The 21,812-nt window shown below is 31.4% G+C and overlaps 10 protein-coding genes across 10 annotated transcripts; 4 read left to right on the plus strand and 6 right to left on the minus strand.

Moving 5' to 3' along the window:
* Positions 1 to 1,671: 1,671 nt before the first annotated feature.
* GO595_005838 (eukaryotic translation initiation factor 4E) lies at positions 1,672 to 2,196 on the minus strand (the record flags this gene model as incomplete). Its single annotated transcript, XM_067919124.1, has 1 exon — positions 1,672 to 2,196. One exon carries the CDS (start codon positions 2,194 to 2,196, stop codon positions 1,672 to 1,674), a length of 525 nt encoding a protein of 174 aa, XP_067773874.1.
* A 75-nt stretch (positions 2,197 to 2,271) lies between these two features.
* Positions 2,272 to 4,752, plus strand: GO595_005839 (Type III restriction enzyme, res subunit family protein; the record flags this gene model as incomplete). Its single annotated transcript, XM_067919125.1, has 1 exon — positions 2,272 to 4,752. The coding sequence occupies one exon, from the start codon at positions 2,272 to 2,274 to the stop codon at positions 4,750 to 4,752; it is 2,481 nt and encodes an 826-aa protein (XP_067773875.1).
* Positions 4,753 to 5,557: 805 nt separating this feature from the next.
* Positions 5,558 to 6,025, plus strand: GO595_005840 (uncharacterized protein; the record flags this gene model as incomplete). The annotated part of the gene is made up of 1 exon (XM_067919126.1): positions 5,558 to 6,025. The coding sequence occupies one exon, from the start codon at positions 5,558 to 5,560 to the stop codon at positions 6,023 to 6,025; it is 468 nt and encodes a 155-aa protein (XP_067773876.1).
* A 301-nt stretch (positions 6,026 to 6,326) lies between these two features.
* Positions 6,327 to 7,097, minus strand: GO595_005841 (spindle and kinetochore-associated protein 1; the record flags this gene model as incomplete). The annotated part of the gene is made up of 1 exon (XM_067919127.1): positions 6,327 to 7,097. The coding sequence occupies one exon, from the start codon at positions 7,095 to 7,097 to the stop codon at positions 6,327 to 6,329; it is 771 nt and encodes a 256-aa protein (XP_067773877.1).
* Positions 7,098 to 8,845: 1,748 nt separating this feature from the next.
* Positions 8,846 to 13,591, minus strand: GO595_005842 (cilia- and flagella-associated protein 44-like; the record flags this gene model as incomplete). Its single annotated transcript, XM_067919128.1, has 2 exons — positions 8,846 to 9,793; positions 11,216 to 13,591. 2 exons carry the CDS (start codon positions 13,589 to 13,591, stop codon positions 8,846 to 8,848), a joined length of 3,324 nt encoding a protein of 1,107 aa, XP_067773878.1.
* Positions 13,592 to 14,376: 785 nt separating this feature from the next.
* GO595_005843 (CK1 family protein kinase) lies at positions 14,377 to 15,552 on the plus strand (the record flags this gene model as incomplete). Its single annotated transcript, XM_067919130.1, has 1 exon — positions 14,377 to 15,552. One exon carries the CDS (start codon positions 14,377 to 14,379, stop codon positions 15,550 to 15,552), a length of 1,176 nt encoding a protein of 391 aa, XP_067773879.1.
* A 620-nt stretch (positions 15,553 to 16,172) lies between these two features.
* GO595_005844 (MoxR family ATPase) lies at positions 16,173 to 17,066 on the minus strand (the record flags this gene model as incomplete). Its single annotated transcript, XM_067919131.1, has 1 exon — positions 16,173 to 17,066. The coding sequence occupies one exon, from the start codon at positions 17,064 to 17,066 to the stop codon at positions 16,173 to 16,175; it is 894 nt and encodes a 297-aa protein (XP_067773880.1).
* A 211-nt stretch (positions 17,067 to 17,277) lies between these two features.
* On the minus strand, positions 17,278 to 17,826 carry GO595_005845 (uncharacterized protein; the record flags this gene model as incomplete). The annotated part of the gene is made up of 1 exon (XM_067919132.1): positions 17,278 to 17,826. One exon carries the CDS (start codon positions 17,824 to 17,826, stop codon positions 17,278 to 17,280), a length of 549 nt encoding a protein of 182 aa, XP_067773881.1.
* Positions 17,827 to 18,065: 239 nt separating this feature from the next.
* GO595_005846 (GDP-mannose 4,6-dehydratase) lies at positions 18,066 to 19,223 on the minus strand (the record flags this gene model as incomplete). The annotated part of the gene is made up of 1 exon (XM_067919133.1): positions 18,066 to 19,223. One exon carries the CDS (start codon positions 19,221 to 19,223, stop codon positions 18,066 to 18,068), a length of 1,158 nt encoding a protein of 385 aa, XP_067773882.1.
* A 1,328-nt stretch (positions 19,224 to 20,551) lies between these two features.
* GO595_005847 (uncharacterized protein) lies at positions 20,552 to 21,547 on the plus strand (the record flags this gene model as incomplete). The annotated part of the gene is made up of 1 exon (XM_067919134.1): positions 20,552 to 21,547. One exon carries the CDS (start codon positions 20,552 to 20,554, stop codon positions 21,545 to 21,547), a length of 996 nt encoding a protein of 331 aa, XP_067773883.1.
* Between the last annotated feature and the right edge of the window lie 265 nt (positions 21,548 to 21,812).

A 21,812-nucleotide genomic window follows, 5' to 3' on the forward strand; every position in this document is an offset into this window, starting at 1 on the left:
TGGCACTAAAAAAAATTCAACAGTATATTTATATGCAATTATTATCCTTAAAGAAATAGGATTCTTTTAAAGATTGTTGTTGAGCTTTGTATCTTCGAAAATAGCTTAACGTGGTATTTTTATCATTGATAACGTTTACCAAATTTCTTTACCATAAAGTGCTTGTTTAAAAAAAGCAAGTCAAAAATTTTTAATGTGAAACAGCAATTTCGTTGAATTAGACATGTAAAAATTTTTCATTTAGAAAACGAACTTTCTTTTTCTTCATCACTGTGATTGCTTTTAAAGTTAACTTATACGCATTCTTAGTAGATGTTAATTGATCCAGAAAGATCAAATTTCATATTTTTCTTGTGTACAGTTATAAACCCAAAGTCAAAAACAACAATTCACTCTCTTGTTTTCGATATGTTTTTGATATACAGTGGCATAAGAACTGTGGAAATCGGTTTCGGTACAACATCAATTGAATAAAACTGAAAACAGATATCAACATCATAAATTACTTTAAGGAATTTTAAAACTTGTTATATATTCTTAGCATTTTGTGTTATAATAAATATTTTTTATACTTTATAATACAAAATTTAAGTTAAAAAGATTTACTGAACTACAACACCATGTAAAAGCTGAATAAAAAAAAAACGATAATTTTTCATGGCAAAGGTGTCATCATTGGTGAGTAATTCTTTGCTAGTTTAGTTCTTAAATTTTAAATTTTGGAATTGAGCCTCGTAGGTATTATAAATCACAAAAAAATCATAGGCCAATAGTATCCTGGACATTCAGTATATATTTTGTAGGCCAAATACAATGTATAAGAACCCGAAGAAAGGGTAAGAAGTCCAAAAACAAAGAACGCCCACCTCCCGTTTGTACCTAATTTTCCATCAGGGTCGACAATAGTTAATATGAACAATGAGAAACAAATGAAACCAATTAAACAAATTAAAATTGCGATGATAATAGATTTAACTGCTTGGCCTGGAATTTTCTGTCTAATTTTCTTTTCTTTAGGTGGAATTAATCGTTCAAGGTCATCATTTCTTCTTCTACGAAGCATGTTTTATAACCACTTTTATATAAGCATTTGAAATTATGACCGAAGCCATGAATGGGTTCCAATTGGTCTGTGCTTGAGAATGAATTTCATGAATTAATGAGTTAACACTTTAGAAAAATTAGGGAAACAAAGTATAACCATCACTTTAAAAATGTATTCTTGCATTTTTTATTCATGATAAATTAGATAACATTCAGTCAAATTGACATATAAATTAATAAATTAAAACACTAGTTTTGTTGGGAAGAACAGGTTTTAAGCCTATTTCTTTATATGTAAAAAACAATTAAATAACATTGAATTCGAAAGAAGTATAGTTTAATATCAGAAATTTTGAAACTGAAAGAAAATGAGTCAAAACTGGTGTATTGAAAAGATAAAATTAATTATTATAGAAGAACACATTCAATTCTATTTAAAATCAAAGAAACATGGAAATTTTGTATTTTCCCACTATATATATCTGCTTTTAGTTATAAAAATATAATGCTTTATGCAGAACCGAACTGGAAAGCATAAATTATTAAATTATCAAATTATCAAATAGAAAACATATTTTTGAATTTGGCTATTTTGGAAAATGATTTCGAGATAAATAACGAAAATTTTCATTTGTTCTTTATTTGAATAACTTTAACTTCAGATTGCCAGTTTGTTAATTTTTTAAGATCAGCTGAAATGGATTGTACCTCCTCTTCCTCACATGGAGCTGTCCATATTCCGATCTTGTAGTTTTGAGCACGAACGCTAAATTCAATTCCATTAACGAGTTTTGATTGTGTTAAAGTTTCACCAAGGCATGCAAGGATCACGTCAATCCACCTTTCAGTAACATTAGCTTTCTTAGAACCTGAAATTTGATGTTCAATTGAGATTTCATATCCATTAATATTAGAACGATCCTCCCAAAGTGGTAAAACACCTTTCTTAAACACATAGTACCTACATCCCTTTGGGAGCTTATGAGCTGGTTCAATTGCGTTTAATGTTGACCATATATCTTCAACAGATTCTATAGAGCAAAGAGAATGCAAAAAATCACGCCAATTAGCATCTATATTAGTTGACCGGTCAGGAATTATATACCAAAAGTTCCAAGGTCTAAAGAGCTTTGTCTCGTTTGTACTCTCCATTTTGCCTGGTTTTGGTGCGCCCCACCGATAGAATTTTTTTATTTCAAATAAACGGTCACTATCAATGCTGTTTGAATGAGGAGGAAGGGAAGCCGGTTCCCTTGGCTCAAGAACAAAGAACCAGAAGAGATCAAAGATTTCCCACCAGTTGAAAATAATCGACCTGCTGATGCCACATATCCTCCAATTGACACTACAACATCTCAAACTTTTATTTATATCAGTAATTTTAGTCGTAGAGATTATCAATTTGAAATAGCACTAACAGCAGTTACAGCTAACACATTGGTGATTATACCAACGTCACTTGGGAAAACATTTATTGCAGCACTTTTAATTTTTAATTATTATCGATGGTTTCCGACCGGCAAAATCATTTTTATAGCACCAACACGTCCATTAGTCTCACAACAAATGAAAAGCGTACAAGAAACAACACAAATAGTTCAAAGTGATATTGCCGAAATTACGGGAGCGATTTTACCTGAGACAAGGGCATCAAAATGGAAATCAGCACGAGTTTTTTTTGCAACTGCACAAACAGTTCAAAAAGATATTGAAAAAGGGATATGTCCAACGACTCAAATTGTGTTATTGGTTGTCGACGAAGCACACAGAGCCAGTGGAAACCATTCCTATTGCGTTGTGGTTCGTCAAATTGCATCAGTCACCAAATTTTTCCGCGTTGTAGCACTGACTGCTACACCTGGATCAACATTTAGTGATGTCCAGCAAGTTATTTACAATCTTCTTATACATAAAATCGAAATCAGAGATGATAATGATTGTGCGCAATATATTCATTCCAAAGATATTCAAAGCGAAATTGTTCCTAACGCTGAAGGTACTGAAGAATTATTAGCAAGACTTAATTCAATTCTTCAGTTTTATTTAATTGAATTAAGAAAGTTTTCTTTAGTTTCTCATGTGGACCCTTTAAGAACTACAAAAGGTTCGATTACGAAGTTGTTAGCTTCTCCTTTACCTGATAAATCTTCTTATCCAATAACTCAAGCAATTCGAATTTTAAATTTAAGAGAAAAATTGGAAGGGTATTCAATTCCACTTTTTGTGAGAGAATTAACGGATTTACTCAGAACAGAGAACGTTAACGGCGATGAACAATTTGATGAGTTAAGAAAATTACTTGAAACAGCTAAGAGACTTCCACAAGTAGATAATAAGATGGAGAAACTTACTGAAATCGTTGTTAATTTTCTTCAATCTTCAGTTAGTTCAAAAATTATCATTTTTTGTAATTATCGAAAAATCGTATCTGAAATTGTGCAAAAACTTAGTGCTTCATCGAACATTGTTAAGTGTACAGAGTTCATAGGCCAATCTTCTAAGTCTGATATGAGAGGTCAAAATCAATCCAAACAATTAAAAGTCATGGATGCATTTAAACGCGGTATATATAATACACTTGTATCAACATCCATAGGAGAAGAAGGACTTGATATAGGTGAAGTCGATCTTATCATATGTTATGATGCGCAAAAATCACCTGTTCGTACTATACAACGTATGGGACGTACTGGGAGACATCAGGATGGCCATGTAATCTTTCTTTTAACAGAATCTACTCAAAATCTTCTTCATAATGCTGAAAATGCACAAAACACAATTAGTAGTCTTATCACACGACGTCGCAAGGACTTTGTTTTTTATCAAAGCCCGCCCATGAACACAAGTAAATTCGAAGTCATTTTCAAGCAGATGCAAATTCGAGATTTTATACATCAAACATCAACAAAAGAAATCAAACGCGCGACACTTTTAACCTCCGAAATTGAAGAGCTTCATGAACGTCACGGCGAACGTTTATTCTATCCTATGTTATCACTTGACAAATATTTATACATTCAGTCATCATTACGGAATTGTAATTACACAGCATCATCTGAAAGTGAGATATTGTCAAAACTCTTAAACATAAATGCTGAATCTGATTTACATTTAAGTGAACAACTTAAACATCATTCAGCTACATCAATACCAACGACATTCTCATTCGAATTAGATGAAAGTATCAAATCAAATCCTTCGACGTCTTCAATTGATTCACTTTCAATTCCATCACTTATCCCACTGAGTAGCGAAGATGAAATCCCAAGTGTTAAAAGTTACAACGATAACACCAAACAAATATCAAACATACAAAAGATAGTGAATGCGTTAATTTTGGAATCAACTTCTTCGCAGACAGAAGATGAAACACTTGGAGGTTTTCTTGTGCATTCAAGTGACATAACACCACCGAAAACTATGAAAAAGAAATTCGAAGAAATCATTGATGAAATAAGCGAAACAGAAAGTTCCACTTCGGAATTATCATCCAAAAAAGAGGATAACGGTAACAAAGAAAATGTCGAAAATATCGAAAATAAGTTTTTGGACTCCGAAAGTACCGACTTCTTGTTCGGAGATACGAGCGACGTGATTAAAGAAACGCAAAAAGTCCATTGCGAAGAAGAAAAAGAACTAAAATTCGAATTCTCTGAGTCTTCGTCTTTTGTTTCGGAATCTTCTGATGTAATTGAGGAATTAATTTAATTTTTGTTTGATTTTAGTAAAATTTTTTATGGATATTTTCAAAACGGTTTTAAAACTGACAGATTCACGAGACATGTGATATAGTGGTAAACGCTCCGGCATTGATTTGGGCAAAAAACATATCCAATTGGTGCAACCTTAAAGTATCGTACCAACTTTTTGAACATAAGCGACCAAACAAGGCTACAAAAATTATTGTCATTCAATTTTTTTGGTCCGAGTGGATTTCAAAAAATCGCCACATAATTTAATAGAAATTTTCATGCCAAATATTTAGTCTCAAAAAATAGATGCAACTATAGTCAAATCAGCGCCAAACACTCTTGTTAAACACATTTTCACATTTTTTAACAATGCAAAAGGTCCGCCCACAACTCTCTAATTGATGTCATAACTTGTATCAAACGAATTTTTCATTTCTTACATATTGTTTGAACACGAAATATCAAAGTGAATCATCATAACTTAATTGTTTGAAAAGCTTTTTGCCAAAGAAAAAATAACACCTTTTTAGTTTGATTGAAATCAAATCGAAATTTGATACTGACCAAAATTACACAAGAAATGATAACAAATTTTTAAACAACTCCATAATGTAAATGAATTTAAAGAATGCGTTTCACCATGATTTGACAACTCAAATTTCATCAAAAACAACAAACCGAAAATCAAAATGCAGTTAATTTTTAACCCAAATTTGAAATTGGGGCACCCCGTACATATGATAAAAGAAGAAACAGATCCAGCAACATTATATTTTACACATCTAAAAGTGGAGGAACAGGTAAAAAAAGTAGAGGCAAAAATGATTAGTATACGGAAAGATTCAATGATACCAAATCAAATCAAGACTTTGGAAATAATGAGATTGCTTGAAGTACATAATACTCTTGAAATAGAATCGATCAGACAACAAGAGGAATATATGAAGTGCTTTCTGGAATCTTTAAAACTAGAAGAAATCGGTGCACGTCCAATGACAGAAGGAAGATTAAAATGCCACATAGCTCCTACATTGGCTAAAAAACTAAAACCACGTGCAATCAGCTACGGATTTTGTGATACATATTCTGATAAACCACCAGAAGAAAAACAACGAGCATTATCAGCAACAGTTTCACAATCATTCATGCAAAGTTCAGGAATTTTAGTGCAAAGGAAGGTAGAAATAAACAGAGAGCTAGCTATGATGTCACAGAAGGCTAAATTAACAGAAGATGAAGAAAAGCATCGGAAGGAATTAGCAGATGAACTTCGCCAAATAACTAGTTAAAGTGTATTATTTTGAAATTAATAAATATATTTCAATCACAATTTATCATTTTGATACTTTTAAAAACTTTTTCTGATTCAATCTTTATTGTTTTTATATAATTCATACAAATTATTACCTTTGTATTCAGTTCTCTCCCGTAGTGTAATGGTTAGCACATGGGACTTTGAATCCCGGGACGGAGGTTCGATTCCTCCCGGGAGAACTACTTTTTAATTTTTTGTAATTTTTTGATGAGTTCAAAATTTTGTCTATTTTTGCATTTAATTCTAATAAAAAGTTTTGCGACACAAACAACATTTTATTTGATAAAGTACCTACACGTGCCAGAATCTGTTGATTGTGTGATTCTTCCAATCTTCTGCAATACTATCAACATTTTACGGTGTGATGGCTTAAATGAAGTATCTTTAATGTCTTCCTGAGTAAAGAATATTCGATCATCATCAGGAAGTTCTTCATTTTTGTATCTATCAAAAAGCAATCTTGATTGTTGACGAAGCTTATTAGGGTTTGTTGTCTTTAGTAACGCATATTTTTTGTTAATGACAGTGTTAAGTTCTTCTATCCAAGAATTCAAATTATCAATTTTAATCCTAAAATTGATATACCGAGCAGCAGATTGAACCTCATCTTCAGTAGCTGGTCTTATTATCACATCTGTAGGTTTCTGTGTTTGTTGAGGTATTTTAGATGTTCTTTTTGATTTTTGAGGGAGAGGTAGATTTGAAACGTGAGGTTGCTGTGTAGAACTTGGAGCTGGTTCGGAAGGTATGATTTCTTGTTTTTTCAGTGGGAGATGTGCAATTTGAATATTTGCTTCTTCTGCTTCTGGTATTTGTTTACATGCTTCATACATTTTTTTAATATCTACAATCAAGTCAGGAATTACATTTAATAATGGAAGTTGTGAATCAACCTTTTCTTCCATTTCAGTTAACAAATTTTCTATCTGCTCAATTCTTGATGTCATTTGATTGATAAGCTCTTTATCATAATTTCCGTTTGCTATATAAGCAATACATTGTTGAATTGAGTATATTCTTTGACCAAGTTCTTCAATTTCTTCCATTACAAATTTACGTTTAAAATTAATTATAAACGTGCTCCAACGCCGATAACGTTTTTCAAAAACATTTCAATGTTTAAATTTAAAAATTTTTGCTTTATTTATAGTTATTTCTCAAAGTAATAAGCTTTTTAAATAATTTTCTGATTCGTCCCTTGACTTGAAAATGATGATTTCTTTGTCTCTTTGATATTTATCTATTAAATCATATATTTTTGGTAATTGATTTTTGGGAAAATTGATAACCCATTGTTTAAATTCTTCATCAAGCTCGCTTTCAATCCATGGCATGTCTTCACGTGGTTTACCAACCCTTTCCTCAATGCTTAGTAGACATTCTTCCAATGGATAATCAAGAAGAAAAACTGTATCACATGCTTTTAATCGCGCTTCTAATGTCCTTACATAACTTCCATCAATAATCCATTTGTCTTTTTTAATAATTTCATGAAGTTTCATATCAAATTCTTCTCGAGAAATATTTGTTTTATCAGGGTTATGCCATAACATATCTAAATAATATAATGGAATATTTGTTTTGTCTTTTAATTTTCGTGCAAATGTACTTTTACCTGCTCCAGAATTTCCAATTACAATGATTTTTTGCATATTTTTAAATTGTATTGAATTTAATCGTAAACCGATGTATTCACTTTTAAAAGATCTACAAAAACGATAAAAAGTGTGTTCCAGGAGAAAAATGCGAAATGCATCAGGAATGTGAAGGCTGAAACCCATTTTTAATCCAATCTGTATATATTTGTACAGGAAAAAATCAATAAATGAGCTTACTTATGATGAAAAAAATATGTTTTAATTATTATTATTATTTTTAATATTCATTTTGTGATAATAACATTTTTTGTTCGACAAGATATTTTTTTGTGAGTTAAAACAAAGTGTTCAATACTATGAAGGTTCATAGTATGTTTTAGATGTTACCATAAAGGTGCAAATGATGTTTCTTGGGTTCCACTCATTATATCAATATATTGATTTGTATCATTGTATATTTATGAAATCATATTCATAATATCCAAATAAAAAACCATTCGTATCATCGAATGGAATTACAACACCAGCTTTTATTGGAATAATTTGTGGATCAATTGCATTTGTTTTGATAATTATTGGAATCGTTATATTTTTAGTTAAATATAACAATAAAAAAGATTAATCTACTTCAAAATTACACTTCAAAGATTCAACAACATCAAGTACAAAACAACATGAAAATGTGAATTATTTAGTTGCAGATATTGTTAAAGAAGATGAAAATAATTGGTTATAATGCAAATATATAATAAAAATCAATTATTTTAATTTTGATATGATATAAAAATTTTTTATATAAGAAGGCACATACTTTTTTAATAATGTGAGGATTAAATAATTGGATACAATTCTCGTATCAATGTGAACAATGTTTCCAAATTTGAAGAAAATGGTATATAAATCAATGCTTCAAATGCACATGTGCATTCGTCCAGAGCATAATCAAAACTACGGACTTAAATTAGGTTGAATATCATGATTCAGGCTTATCTAATTCAATTAAATGAGCATATGAACTCTGAAACATAATCTTTAATGATATCTACCTGAATAGTTATGTATATTCAAATTTCTGCAAATGCATCTCGAAAATTTCGCATACGCATTTCGATATATTCAATATCCAAAACTCCAAATTTTATACTTTCGCATCATCACACAACGTTTGCGAACATATCAAAAGAAATTTAAAACATTTACCTACGCTTTAGCAGCCCAATTTCTTCGTTCAGCTTATCGATCAGCTCGTCGTTCTTCACGTACTCCGACAGCAGCTCGTCCGGGTTGGCGAGCCCCAAGTCCTGCTTGAACTCGTCCGCTGTTTGGTTTCTTCTCGGGCTCTGCAGCACGTGCTCTATTTCGCTCTGCTGCTCGGTCAGCGTCGCCAAGTTGTTCAGCAGCGCAGTGTTACGTTGTATCTCCGCGTTCAGTGTCTCCTTCGCCTCTTCGATTTTGTTTAATATTTTGTTCATTTCGTCGTTTTGCTTACTTTCGACTTCTTTAATCGTTTCTTTGATTTTGTCGGCTTCGGGATTAACTTTCATGCTTTCTAAGGTGACTAAGTCAACGCTTTGCCCAAATTTAAGTTGCTGAATGTCCAAAAGTTTCTTTTGTTGTGCCGCAATCATTTGTCTGATCTTTTCTTTCTCTTTTTGATCTTCATGGAACTTGGCAATGTTGCCTTTCATCATTGTAATACATGCTGCTCTATCATTCTTTAAGTTTTGTTCTTGTTGTTGTAATCGTTTTAATCCAGAATTTGTAAATACTAATGATCGACTTAAATCACTCGGTAAACCCTTAGTAATTGTAGTGCCTTTAGGTGTTTGTACTTCTGTTGATTCGAGATTTTGTATTTGATGAAACTGTAATGACATTGAAAAGTTTAAATCATTTAAATGTCGTTGTTTCTCATGTTGGAACTCTTCAAATTCTTGTTTAATTTGACAGAAAGATGTTTCTAATCCTTTTCTTTTGAATTGTATTGAGTCACATTCATGTTTGATTTTCTCTTTAGTAGTTTGCGCGGCGGTTATTTTATCGACGATATCCATTTTTGACTCCCTCAAATCGAGAACTTTATCGAAAAGTGCCGGGTCACAGCCTTGCGGACAAGTGTCTTCTTCTTTCTCCATCGATTGGGCCTCAAACATCTTTTTAACAGCGTCCACGTCAAGCGTACTAATATCCACGTCAATTTCGTCGCTTTCATTTTTCTTAGCATTTCTTCTAATATTAAAACTAAAAATTTTTTGTAATTGATCATGAAATTTTGAAGATGAATCAACTAACAAATCGAATTTTTTGGTAATTTTACGTAAATCTTTTTGAGCATCTTCAATTAATTGTTCTTGTCTTTTTAAATTTTTTGTTTGTTTTTCAACTTTAGCATCGATATCATTCATTAGTTTTTGTTGTTCTTTTAATTTACTATTTAATTCATGATCTTTCATTTCAAGTTTAGCCAAAAGTTTAAATTCTCGATACATTAAAACGAGTCTTAATTCAGCGAGTTCAATTGTCGCATTAACAGAAACTTTTTCATGTATTAAATCCACAACTTTTTGATCGAATTTTTTAATTGCGTTTTTAATTCTAGAAATTAAAGTTTTTCTTCGATAAATTAAATTAATTTTCATTTCATTTTGTTCAATTAATTCTATTTCGGAATATTTTTGTTGATTATTTGATTTCTTTTTATTTATTATTATATTATTTTGTTTATTTCTCATTAAATTCCTTCGATTTATATTCGATGATTGTTTTTGTTTGTTCATTTGTAAATCAATTCGTTTCTTAGCAGCAATTGCAACTTGTTCATTAAAAGATAAAATTTCAGGTGTTGGTAAATTAATTTGAATTTTTTCATTTGATTTCTTTACGATATTTGAGTTATTATCAATATGATATTTAATAAATTCATTATCTTCTGTTCCAATAGTTAAGTTAATGTTTTCTAATTCTTGATTTGTATCATTAATTGATTTAATTAATTTTGTTTTTAATTCATATAAATTCTTTAATTTATCATTGAAATTTAATTTCAAATCTTGAATTGCGTTTTGTATTCGCATAATTTGTTTACGTTTTTTAGTCGCATTAATTCTTTCTTCTTCTGGTGCAATATATTCAGAATCATCTTTTAGTTTATAATCACCTATAGTATTCTTTGCGATCTCAATCGCACGTAAATCATCTGGATCTGAATAATTTAATGGTGGCTTCATATCCATTATAGCCTTTTTCCGTTCGTCACGTTTTTGCCGCATTTTTAAATGTTCATTTGGTGTATGGACAATATTTTTCATTGGTTTTAATCGACTAAAAGTTTTCCGTTTGTTTCTAATAGTATTATTATCAAGTGTTGAAATTGATATTAAATCCGTTTTCTCAGTAATCGATTTTTCTGATGAATCAATTAATGAAGTTTCATTTGTAGATGATTCGATATCAGATTGAATACTTGTGTTGGTATTACTTTCTGTTTGGATTAAGTCAATAACTTCGGAATCTAATTTGATAATACGAAATGATTCAACAGATATTTCCCCATTAATTGTCGATACTTTAAATGATTCTTCTTCAATATTACGTAAAAGTCGTTCTTTAACTTTATTTAATGAAACACGACTTTTCTCTGCTTCCCACATTGTCGAATTCGATGCATCTTTTTCAAGTTCTTTCGATTTCTTTTCTTGAATATCATACATAAATGGATCTATCTTAAATGATTCTAATCCAAGTTTCATATAATTCGGCGCTTTATTATTTTCTTCGACAATACTATTAAATTCTTTTCGTTTCTCTTCGATTTTTTGTTTGATTAATTCCTTCTTCTTTTCTGCTTCTTGAATTCTTTTATCTAATTCCGATTTTTGTTTTTCTTCTTCTATTGAATAATCATCTTTTTTAATATCATTCACTTTAGGTATTAATTCCATATTAATATCTTTTAGATTTAATGGCGTGAAAATTCGAGTTTTAATTTGAGATCTTTTAAACAAAAATAATTCTCCATTCGAAGAACCAGTCACTAACCAAATATCATCGTTTGAAAATGCAATAGCAGTAATTGCAGAAGAATGAATTTTCTTACTATAATTATCGAATACTATACATCCATCTTTTTTACCGATTACGTCACCTTCATCTCTCATACAAAATGATGTAATATCTTCGTCGATTTTTCCATTTTGTAATATTTCTATTGGTATATCTAAATAATAAGATTCATTATTATCATTCGGTATTAAAGAAGGAGGTGATACTGATGCTATAGTACCATCACTACATTCAATACTAACGACATCACTCCATCTAATTCGTATACCTTTCGAATATTCTTTATCATCTTTAATCGGTATTCCAGTGATTGCTGCTTGTGTAATCTCTTCTTTAGTATTCGGTTTCTTACCATTTATATATGTGAATCCTAATGGTACTAATTCGCTTTCGATCGCAAAGAAAAAAACAGATCCATCATCACCTGTTGTCGCTAACATTTTTGTTATAGGTGATTTAGCTATATCACGTATAGCTTTAGTATGAGGCTTTAATGGTTGTTTTAATATTATTCCATTTTTACCGATTAATAATACTCGTAAACAACCATCTTTAAACCCAACATATAATGTGGTGCCATTCATGTCGATATCTAATGATGGCCAATATATTTTTGTAATACTACATTCGAACTTAATTTCATTGATCATTTTGTTCTCATTAATGTCCCATATTCGGAGATATCCATCTTCACCACCTGTAACAAACATTGGTTCATTTGGTGAAAATGAAATAGTATTAATTGATCCAGAATGGAATTTTTGGATATTAGTGACTTCTTTCTTACTTAAATCTGCTTTATATATGCCAGAATTAGAATCAACAATTAAATATTCATTGCCTAACATATGCATACATTTAATCGATGCATTTTCATTAATTCGAAGTTTCGATTTCATGGTTAAATTAACAGGTATTGTGGTGTCATCTGTTTCGGCTGTATCGATGGTGGAAAAGTCCCAAACTCGAATTACTCCGTCTTTTCCACCAGTGATTATGTCATGGCCTTTATGAAAGACGGATTCAATCATCCCATTATGACATGACTTACCATTAGATCGTCGAAATTCACATTTAACAATGGAATCTTGCCATAACAAAAGATTACCATTCTCACTTCCACTTAATACTTTACCATCAGGAAACATTGAATATCCTGATATATCTGATATTTCAATGTTCCCGAATTTTCCGATTTCGCCTTGAAGCTTAAGGCCTGTAAATGTGTGTGCCATCTCCCAAAAGCGAATATGGCCAACACCTGAGGTGGTTAGATTTCCTTTAAGTGTCTCTGAAAAGGTGACCCGAAATACATCTTGTGAAAAAGCTTTTGAACGAAGAAGTAATGTTTCCTTTTCCCAATCCCATATGGTTAATGTGTAATCTGGATATGTACCAACAGATGCTAACATGGTACCATCGGCTGAAAAGTTAAGGGCTGTGAATGCTGATTCAGTCCCACCTTTAAGGATACGATATAATTTCTTATTTCGAAATTGATAAATATATATTGAAGGATTATCACCAATTTCTCCAATTGCGACATATTTACCTTTAGGATGAACTGCAATGCAGTTAACACCTTTGTCATGACCATTAATGATATATTCTCGACTATTTGATATATCAAGAAAAAAAGAAAAATTACCAGCAGAGAGAAGAAGTGTATCTTCATCAACAGGAATTGCATTGTAACGCTTATTTAAATCAAATCCATATACATATGATATTTGATAATTATCATCAAATTGTGATTTTGTTGGTGATTGTTCAAGTAACTCCAAATCATCGTAGAAAAAATCAGGAGTTAAATGTGATTTATTATTTTCATCTTCTGTTTCTGGTTGGGTCTGGGAATCATCTTTTGTTTCTTCATTCATTTTCTCAATAACGTATTTTGCATTTGAACAAACATTGTCAATATTTTGGTTTTAGATTGAGAATCCCTCATTGATCCTGAACAACAAATTACTTTCATTTATTTTTAAGTTCACTTCTAGAACCAACCAGCCTCTTACTTCAAATTTTTGTTAGTTTTCCTAAATTAATTATTAATGATTGGCAAAAAATTAATGCTTCTAGATTTATTAATTCCATGAAAAAGAATTTTAGTTTATTCTTCATATACTAATGCTGTTGAATTTTTTTAATATTAACTTATGCTTAAATATAAATAAATTTGTTTTTTAGAGGGCAGTGGAATTGTGCTTTTTGGCTCATTAATCTATCGGCTTAGTTCAATTTCCTATCAACATTTTCAATTTTTAAATTCAAAAATCTTTATTTTTATGAGCGGCGTACAGTTAGCTGCGGCATGGCTGTTAAAAACATTGAAAAAGCGCATCATCGGCGGCTTAAAATTCCAGTTTTTAAATGCCCTCTGTTCGGTCGATTAACACTGAAAATTGAATTATTCGTTTATAATTCCGTTATTTATATAATTCAAATGATTTTATTCTTCTGAAACGACTAATAATATCAAAAATAACATATAATTATCTTCTAGCAATAAAAGTATTATATTGTTTTGTGATATATTTGATAAAAAATTAGAATATGCCGAGAAATGTATGTTCCATTTTTTCGTGGTTGGTTTAAATGGAATTCAAAATTGAATGCTCTCAAAATTGGGCTTTGGATATTTATAACATTTTTTAAAATCGAAATGAAAGGTTCAGAAACTTCGTTTAATAAAGAATATAGCTTTGGGCAACAAATTGGTGCTGGTAGCTTTGGTAAGATATTTATTTGTGAAGATTCAAATGGACGCAAATATGCAGCAAAATTTGAAGATAACCAAGTTAATTCACCAAAATTAAAATTTGAAGCCAAGGTCTATCAAGAACTTTCAGGGTCTCCAAATATTCCAAATATGTACTGGTTTGGAACACAAAATAATAATGACATCATGGTATTAGATTTATTAGGGAAATCACTCGAAGAAATTCATGAAACTTATCATCAGCTTTCACTTAAAACAGTTCTTATGTTAGCAGATCAAATGATATCCAGTATCGAATTTGTTCATAAGAGGTCATATATCCACAGGGACATCAAACCCGACAACTTTGTCATGGGTCTTGATGAAAAATCGAACCAAGTGTTTCTAATTGACTTTGGTCTTTCCAAGAAATATTGTGATCCCAAAACACATCAACATATTCCATACACAGAAGGAAAATCTCTTACCGGCACTGCGCGTTATGCATCTATTCATGCTCTTTCAGGTTGCGAACAATCACGTCGAGATGATTTGGAATCACTTGGCTATGTATTCGTATACCTTCTTAAAGGAAGTCTTCCGTGGATGGGTCTGAAAAGCAACAATCGATATAAGACGCAATATGATCATATTCTTAAAGTCAAAGAAAAAACGCCAATCAGTGATCTTTGCAAAGGCATTCCAAAAGAGTTTTGCCAATACTTAGAGCTTGTCCGTAACCTTGACTTCGATGAAGAACCTGATTATTCACTTTATCGAAAAATGTTTCATGATCTTTTTTTGAGAGAAGGATTTGTTTATGACTGTAACTACGAATGGAAGAATGGTACAATACCAAAGCAGGCTCAAAAGCATAAATTCCTGTTCAGAATGAAATTGTTTGGAAAAAACGCTGGAAGTGGTTCTAATATGCCAATTGGTGGAACCCGGTTTCGGCCAGCGGCAACAAATAAAAGTACAGCGACAAAGGGAAAGATCGAAAATAATATCGCGCCGAAAATGTTGCCGAAAATACCTGTATGCAGGGCAAGAGCTCCAGCAGTAACACCTATCAATCCTATAAATTTGCCAAAAAAGTACAGCCCGCCACTGGTGCCCGTGGAATTGATGAAAAAATGAACAGAACTTTTGTTGTTATTAAAACATTACCTGATTATATAACCGTTTTATGTAACGATATATGTACTAAAATATTCAAAACATTAATGTCCGCATTCAAATGCAACTTTTTGAAACATATCAAACTGATTCGGCAAAAAATTTTCATTTCATTTTTTGTTATTATATTCAGGAATAACTGTTTTTCAAATCACAAAACAACAATATTCTGTTAATCTACTTTTGAAGTTATAATAGGAAATATAAACCACTCATCGAATAAATTTATGGAGAAATGAAGAAATGATGTTATCCGATCAGCCTACAGATAGCATTATCCATTCACACTCTGGAAGCATCACTTATTGGTAATACAGTAATAGTTGAATATTGGTGAATCAATATTTATGAATTTTATTCATGTATTTCTAAATCATATTAGGAAATATTTGAAACAACATTTAGGCACCATCAAAAGGTTAAAAAGAAATAGTCAAAATAAAACTTAAACATGATGTTTTTTATATATAATAACAAATGAAAAGATTTTCGTCAAATAATAGGTACAACAATATGTTTGATCAAAGAGAATTCATCTATAATTCAAATGACACTTTTCTGTACACCAGTTAAAAAGTGCGTCAAACGGGCACTGGAACAACTTGAAGTATGGAATTTGCAAAGGCAACGCATGCCTCGAAACTTGTGTATCCTGGGAGAAGAAACTTATGAGAAACTAGAACAGAAAATATCGATTGAACATCATCAGGAATGATGAAATCACGTCCATTTAAGATCGCAAAATCTTCAACTGCTTTCATTAGTAAAAGCTTTGTTTTTACATCTAAAAAAGATGTCAACATTGGCTTGCAATCCACATTTAACATAAGCTTTGATGTATAAGTCGTAATATCGTAATGTGTGAAAACTGGAATCATTGTGGACTGAACAAGAGAATCATACGACTGGTAAAGAGGGGATTCTATTTCTGGAAATTTTAGATTTAATTCTTTGAGATTAATATGAAATGCAAATTGAGCTATTGTGTTTCTTGGAAGATGAACACTTTCTGGAACAATTGCAACCACAAGGAAAGGGATAGGAACAGATTTACTCCCTTCTCCCACAGGAAATTCAAGTTCTTTCATTACCTTTATTATTGAATCATTTTCAATTTCATCGAAATTTTTAACAATGCAAACATTTTCAGTAAAAGGAGATAAAGTTTCTTTTGGAGCTTTAGATGGGTTTGATTTTGGCTGCTTTGTAAAAAACTTTTCTTTGTAGCCACTATGGCGTACTGTTCCATCAAGTTCGATTGTTGATATTGATAAAGGAAGGAGAGCACAAGAAATATATTCTATAAAACGGCAAATTGAATTTTGTTTTATATCTGGCGAATATGATATCAAAATATGCTCATCACGCTTAATTGCAGTTATAAACGTAGATACAGCAACTCTTAGCGTCGCATCATATTTCTCTTTTAAAGGATCTAAAAGTTGTTTGAAAACATCTTTTGCTGGAAGACACATATAGAAATGGGGTGCCCCGTATTTCTTTCTTGTTTAATGAAACAAAAAAACTTTATTCATCAAAAACTTAAAATATATCTAAATACATACTTCCCATCATCAAATTCAACTCATATATGTACAATATATTCGTCATTTTTTGGTAAAAAATTATTTCATTAATGTTGAAAAATTTAAAAATAATCCAATGTTATTTGTTTATTTATAATAATTAAGTTGTTTTTGGTGGAAGAACTCCATGTGAATCTTTGATTAAGGCTTCAAGCGTGCTAAAATCGCGTGTATTATTTCGAGGTATTTGTTTGAAATCAGAGAACTTTTCGTTTAGGTTTCTTTCATCAATTATGTTTTTAATCATATTAAATGCTTTTTCGCAGAACATGTTATGATCATAGATTTGATCAGAAAGAATACTTTCGCGTTCTGCAGGTGATGCATTTCCTAACCCATGCTCAAAGATTTGTTCTTGATAACGTTGCTTTGAAAGAGCGTTATCAGAAATTAATTCAGGGATATCTGTAGAACTTAAAAAGCTTGGTGCGTTTGGCTCATACTTTGTAGGATACGCTACAAAGTGTTTAAGTTCTGGTCTAATTGAAGCTATAGCATCTTCAAAATGGTAAGCCAAAATTGGTGCTTTTTCAAGGATTTTACTCCATTCAAGGTAAGAAGGTTCTAAGTCTCTAGTGTTTAAGTCTTCTCTTAGAATTTTGATTGTTCTTAATATTTTCTGTATTTGGTTATTTAGTTGGTTCTGCATAAAATGTATTGACAAAGATAGTCAAAAATTGGGGCACTCCATATCTCAAATTTCCAAATGGAATGAGAAATTTTCATTTATGTTCACTCTTACTTAAAATTGCAATCACATCTCACTTTATTTCGTTGTTAAACAGATATCGTCCAATTTTATATATCTTTATAAAATCATTTAATTATTTGTAATTACTTCATCGAAATTAAACAAATAAAAACAATTTCCCAAAAAGATTTCTCTTTTTACTCGAAGTTGTTTGGTACGTGATATCCACCATCCTTAATATATTTCTCCTTCTTGATAAGTTTGAGATCGGAGCTCATCATATCATAGCATAATCCCTTTAAGTCGTATTCAGGCTTCCATCCGAGCATTTTCCTTGCTTTAGATGAGTCACCAAGTAACAAATCGACTTCTGTTGGACGGAAATATCTTTCGCTAACAGTGACGACAATCTTTCCGACAAGTCCCTTTGCGTATTCTAAGTATTCCTTGCCAACTGCCTTTTGGAACTTCTCTTCATCGATTGATTTGATTTTGCCGATTTCATTAATTCCTTCTCCTTCGAATTCAATTTCAACACCAGCATAGTCAAAGCTAAGCTTGACAAAGTCACGTACTGTGGTAGTGACGCCAGTGGAGATAACGAAATCTTCGGGCTTATCTTGTTGAAGAATGAGATGCATGGCACGAACATAATCTTTGGCATGACCCCAGTCACGGCTGGCTGAGAGATTACCAAGTTCGATCTTTTCTTGGAGACCAATAAGGATCTTGGACGCGGCAAGTGTAATCTTACGGGTAACAAAGGTTTCACCTCGGAGTGGTGATTCGTGGTTGAAAAGAATACCATTGCTAGCGTGGATACCGTAGGCTTCACGATAGTTAACTGTGATCCAATATGCATATAATTTGGCACATGAATATGGTGAACGTGGATAGAATGGAGTGTGCTCATTTTGGACAGGCTCTTGAATAAGACCAAAAAGCTCTGATGTGGAGGCTTGATAGAAGCGTGTCTTCTTGGTAAGGCCAAGAAGTCTGATGGCTTCTAAAATACGGAGTGTACCAATACCATCGGCATTAGCAGTGTATTCTGGTGTGTCAAAGCTAACCTTAACATGACTCATGGCAGCAAGATTATAAATTTCATCTGGCTGAACTTCTTGGATAATCTTGGTGATGTTCATGGAATCAGTCAAATCACCGTAGTGAAGAATTAACTTACGATTAGGTTTTTCTGGGCCTTCGTAAAGATGATCAATTCTTTCAGTGTTGAAGAGAGATGATCTCCTTTTAATACCATGGACAATATAACCAAGGCTAATAAGGTATTCAGCAAGGTATGCACCATCTTGTCCGGTAATACCGGTAATGAGAGCGACTTTGTGCTCACTCATAACAAGGTGAAGCCAAACGGACTCATTGAAAAACTTGGATCAAAACAAACAAATTACCACGGCTTTTGGGTGAAAAATGTTGACATTTTTGACTATGTATACCTGGACTTATGGAAAAAAAGAATTTGTGTAAAAAATAATCGATTTATATTCAAATCTGGAGGCATGCTGGGCTGCAGCCAAATAAACTCAGAAAAACTTAAAAAAAACGCATTTTTATCGTTTTGGCAGGGGGCCAACTCTTTTTAAATGAAAATATCTCATTTTATAATCATCTACTATTCCTTAACAAGGTTGCTTAGAATGTATCTGCAATGCATAATATTATATTAAAATTTATAGTCTTTTTATTTTCACATTTTTCAATTCAAAACGGTTATTTGTTTCCTCGGGGTGTATCGTCAATGTAAAGCACTTATTCTATTCGGTTTTGCCTGTTGTGTTTTAGCATCGTCGAGATATGCTTAGATTTTAAGGTGACTTGCCTGAGTTATCATTTTATAAAATTTTTAAATAAATATATTGATATTGAGTGTTTACTCTACCAAATTCTTTGATTCTCGAATACTATACAAAAACTTCTCACTTGAGTTTTCAAGAGATCAAAAGTATTGTATAACGATTGTTTAAGGATATTTATATAATAACGAAATTCTACTTTTTATAATTTTGTTAGACATTTAAAAAAAAGCTTATTCAATAAAAAATATACAAACAAAATGCAAGGATTATATTTATAACTATTTTTATAACAATTTAGAGAGAATATTTCAACACAAAAACTCTTAACGAAATCCTTGTGATAAGTTTAATGAATTCATTGGAACCAAAGTGACTTTTAGAAAACGAATGCTTCGCTGTTATAAAAGCACATTTGTGATATCTCTTCTACAAAAAGCTTATTTCCCATAAAATTACTATACAAATTCATTTCTCCGTTTTTGCATTGAAATTTTTCAATACATTATAAAAATTATTATGTGCACAGTCGATAACCGTTAACACTCGATTTGATTTGCAAAGGCGAATTAAAAGCTGAAAATCTCAGCACACAGTTTGTTGATATTATACCTCCTGACTCAAAGAAGGGGAAACACACACGTAAAAAAATGAGAAAGCAAATTAATCAACTCCAAAAATATTTCGACCAAATTTGTTCACATGCTCAAATCAAAAAAAAGGCAGATCCAAAAATGCCCATTCGAGATCCAAATCCTAAAGTGGAAAACGCCAAGTTATATTTGAAACATCTTAAATATAAATTTTCCAAATTTAATGGTAATTTTTTTTCATATTATTCTGTTGTACTCTCTCAAATTGTTGCCTTTATGAAACAATGTCAAGAAAATAATATATCTGCAAAATGTCAGATTACCAAACTCAAAAAATATATTAATCAACAATATGAAACCAATGAAACCCATGTTAAACTTTCAGCCAAAATCTTCCAGATTGAAAACTACATCTCACGTGCCGGTATCTTTTATCCTGATTTTGACTTTCAATTATTACAAATTCAGTTAGCCAAAAGCGTCAAATTTATTGATCGAAAGACATTATATTTTCCAGAATCCGAAGTTGACGCACTCATTAATCAGTACATTTATCCACGCATAAATTACATTGAAGAAACATTACATCAAATAATAAAATCACGAAAGCCTCAACTTATTAACTTCGCTAAACTCGAAAAATTCATTAAAACTACCATAGAAGAATTCCACCCAAAAACCGAAGAAGAATACTACGTCATCCGTAACGTTCTCCTCAGAATTTGTTTTACGCGACTTCACCTCATCTTTCCCAATTTACTCTATGAGCCGGACTCTGCTGTTTTCATCTCCAACTGTGAGACAGTTACCTCATCGACTCCGAAAGGTCTAAATCTTAATGCGGATTTATTTAAACCTGAAATGTATGAAATTCCATTCGACCAATTAATTGAATCAAACATACACTTGAAAGAAGCTTCAGAAACACTTCAGCTATTGAACTTCTTTATTAATCCACCCGATATATTGAACTGTGTATTCCATAGTTTGAAATGTTGCGAAATGTTTGTACATGATAATACTTACGACACTAAAAGGCACAAATCTGTGATACAGTCCGAAATGTCTTTCGATGACTTCTTTCCACTTTTCTTGGCAATATTCGCAAAGAATCCCCCGCCTAACTCGGAAAGAATCGGCTGGTTCTTCACAGCTATGTACGGAATAGAAATGGCCATTCCATTCTCTTTCGCAAAACTCATTCTGACATCGGCAATAAATACATTACACGACTTCTCATTAGAAAAGTTTAGAATGGAACCACAAAAATGAATTGTTTGATACCATGAATTTATATATCATAAATAAATATTTTGTTAATTCCAAATTACATTTTACAAAACATAATTTTTTTTTTTTTCACGATTAAAAGTTTAAAATGATCATAATGAAATATAACAAATATTCTTTTCATAATACAAATTTAAAAATTTGTATCATAGGAATCATTTGCACATAACAAAAGATGATAACGATGAAATTGCATTTAAATAATCGTAAACTATTAAAAATATTTCACTTTTTTGCAAGTGAAGAT

Source organism: Histomonas meleagridis (assembly GCF_020186115.1).
Source record: "Histomonas meleagridis strain 2922-C6/04-10x chromosome Unknown contig_4, whole genome shotgun sequence".
NCBI lineage: Eukaryota > Parabasalia > Tritrichomonadida > Dientamoebidae > Histomonas > Histomonas meleagridis.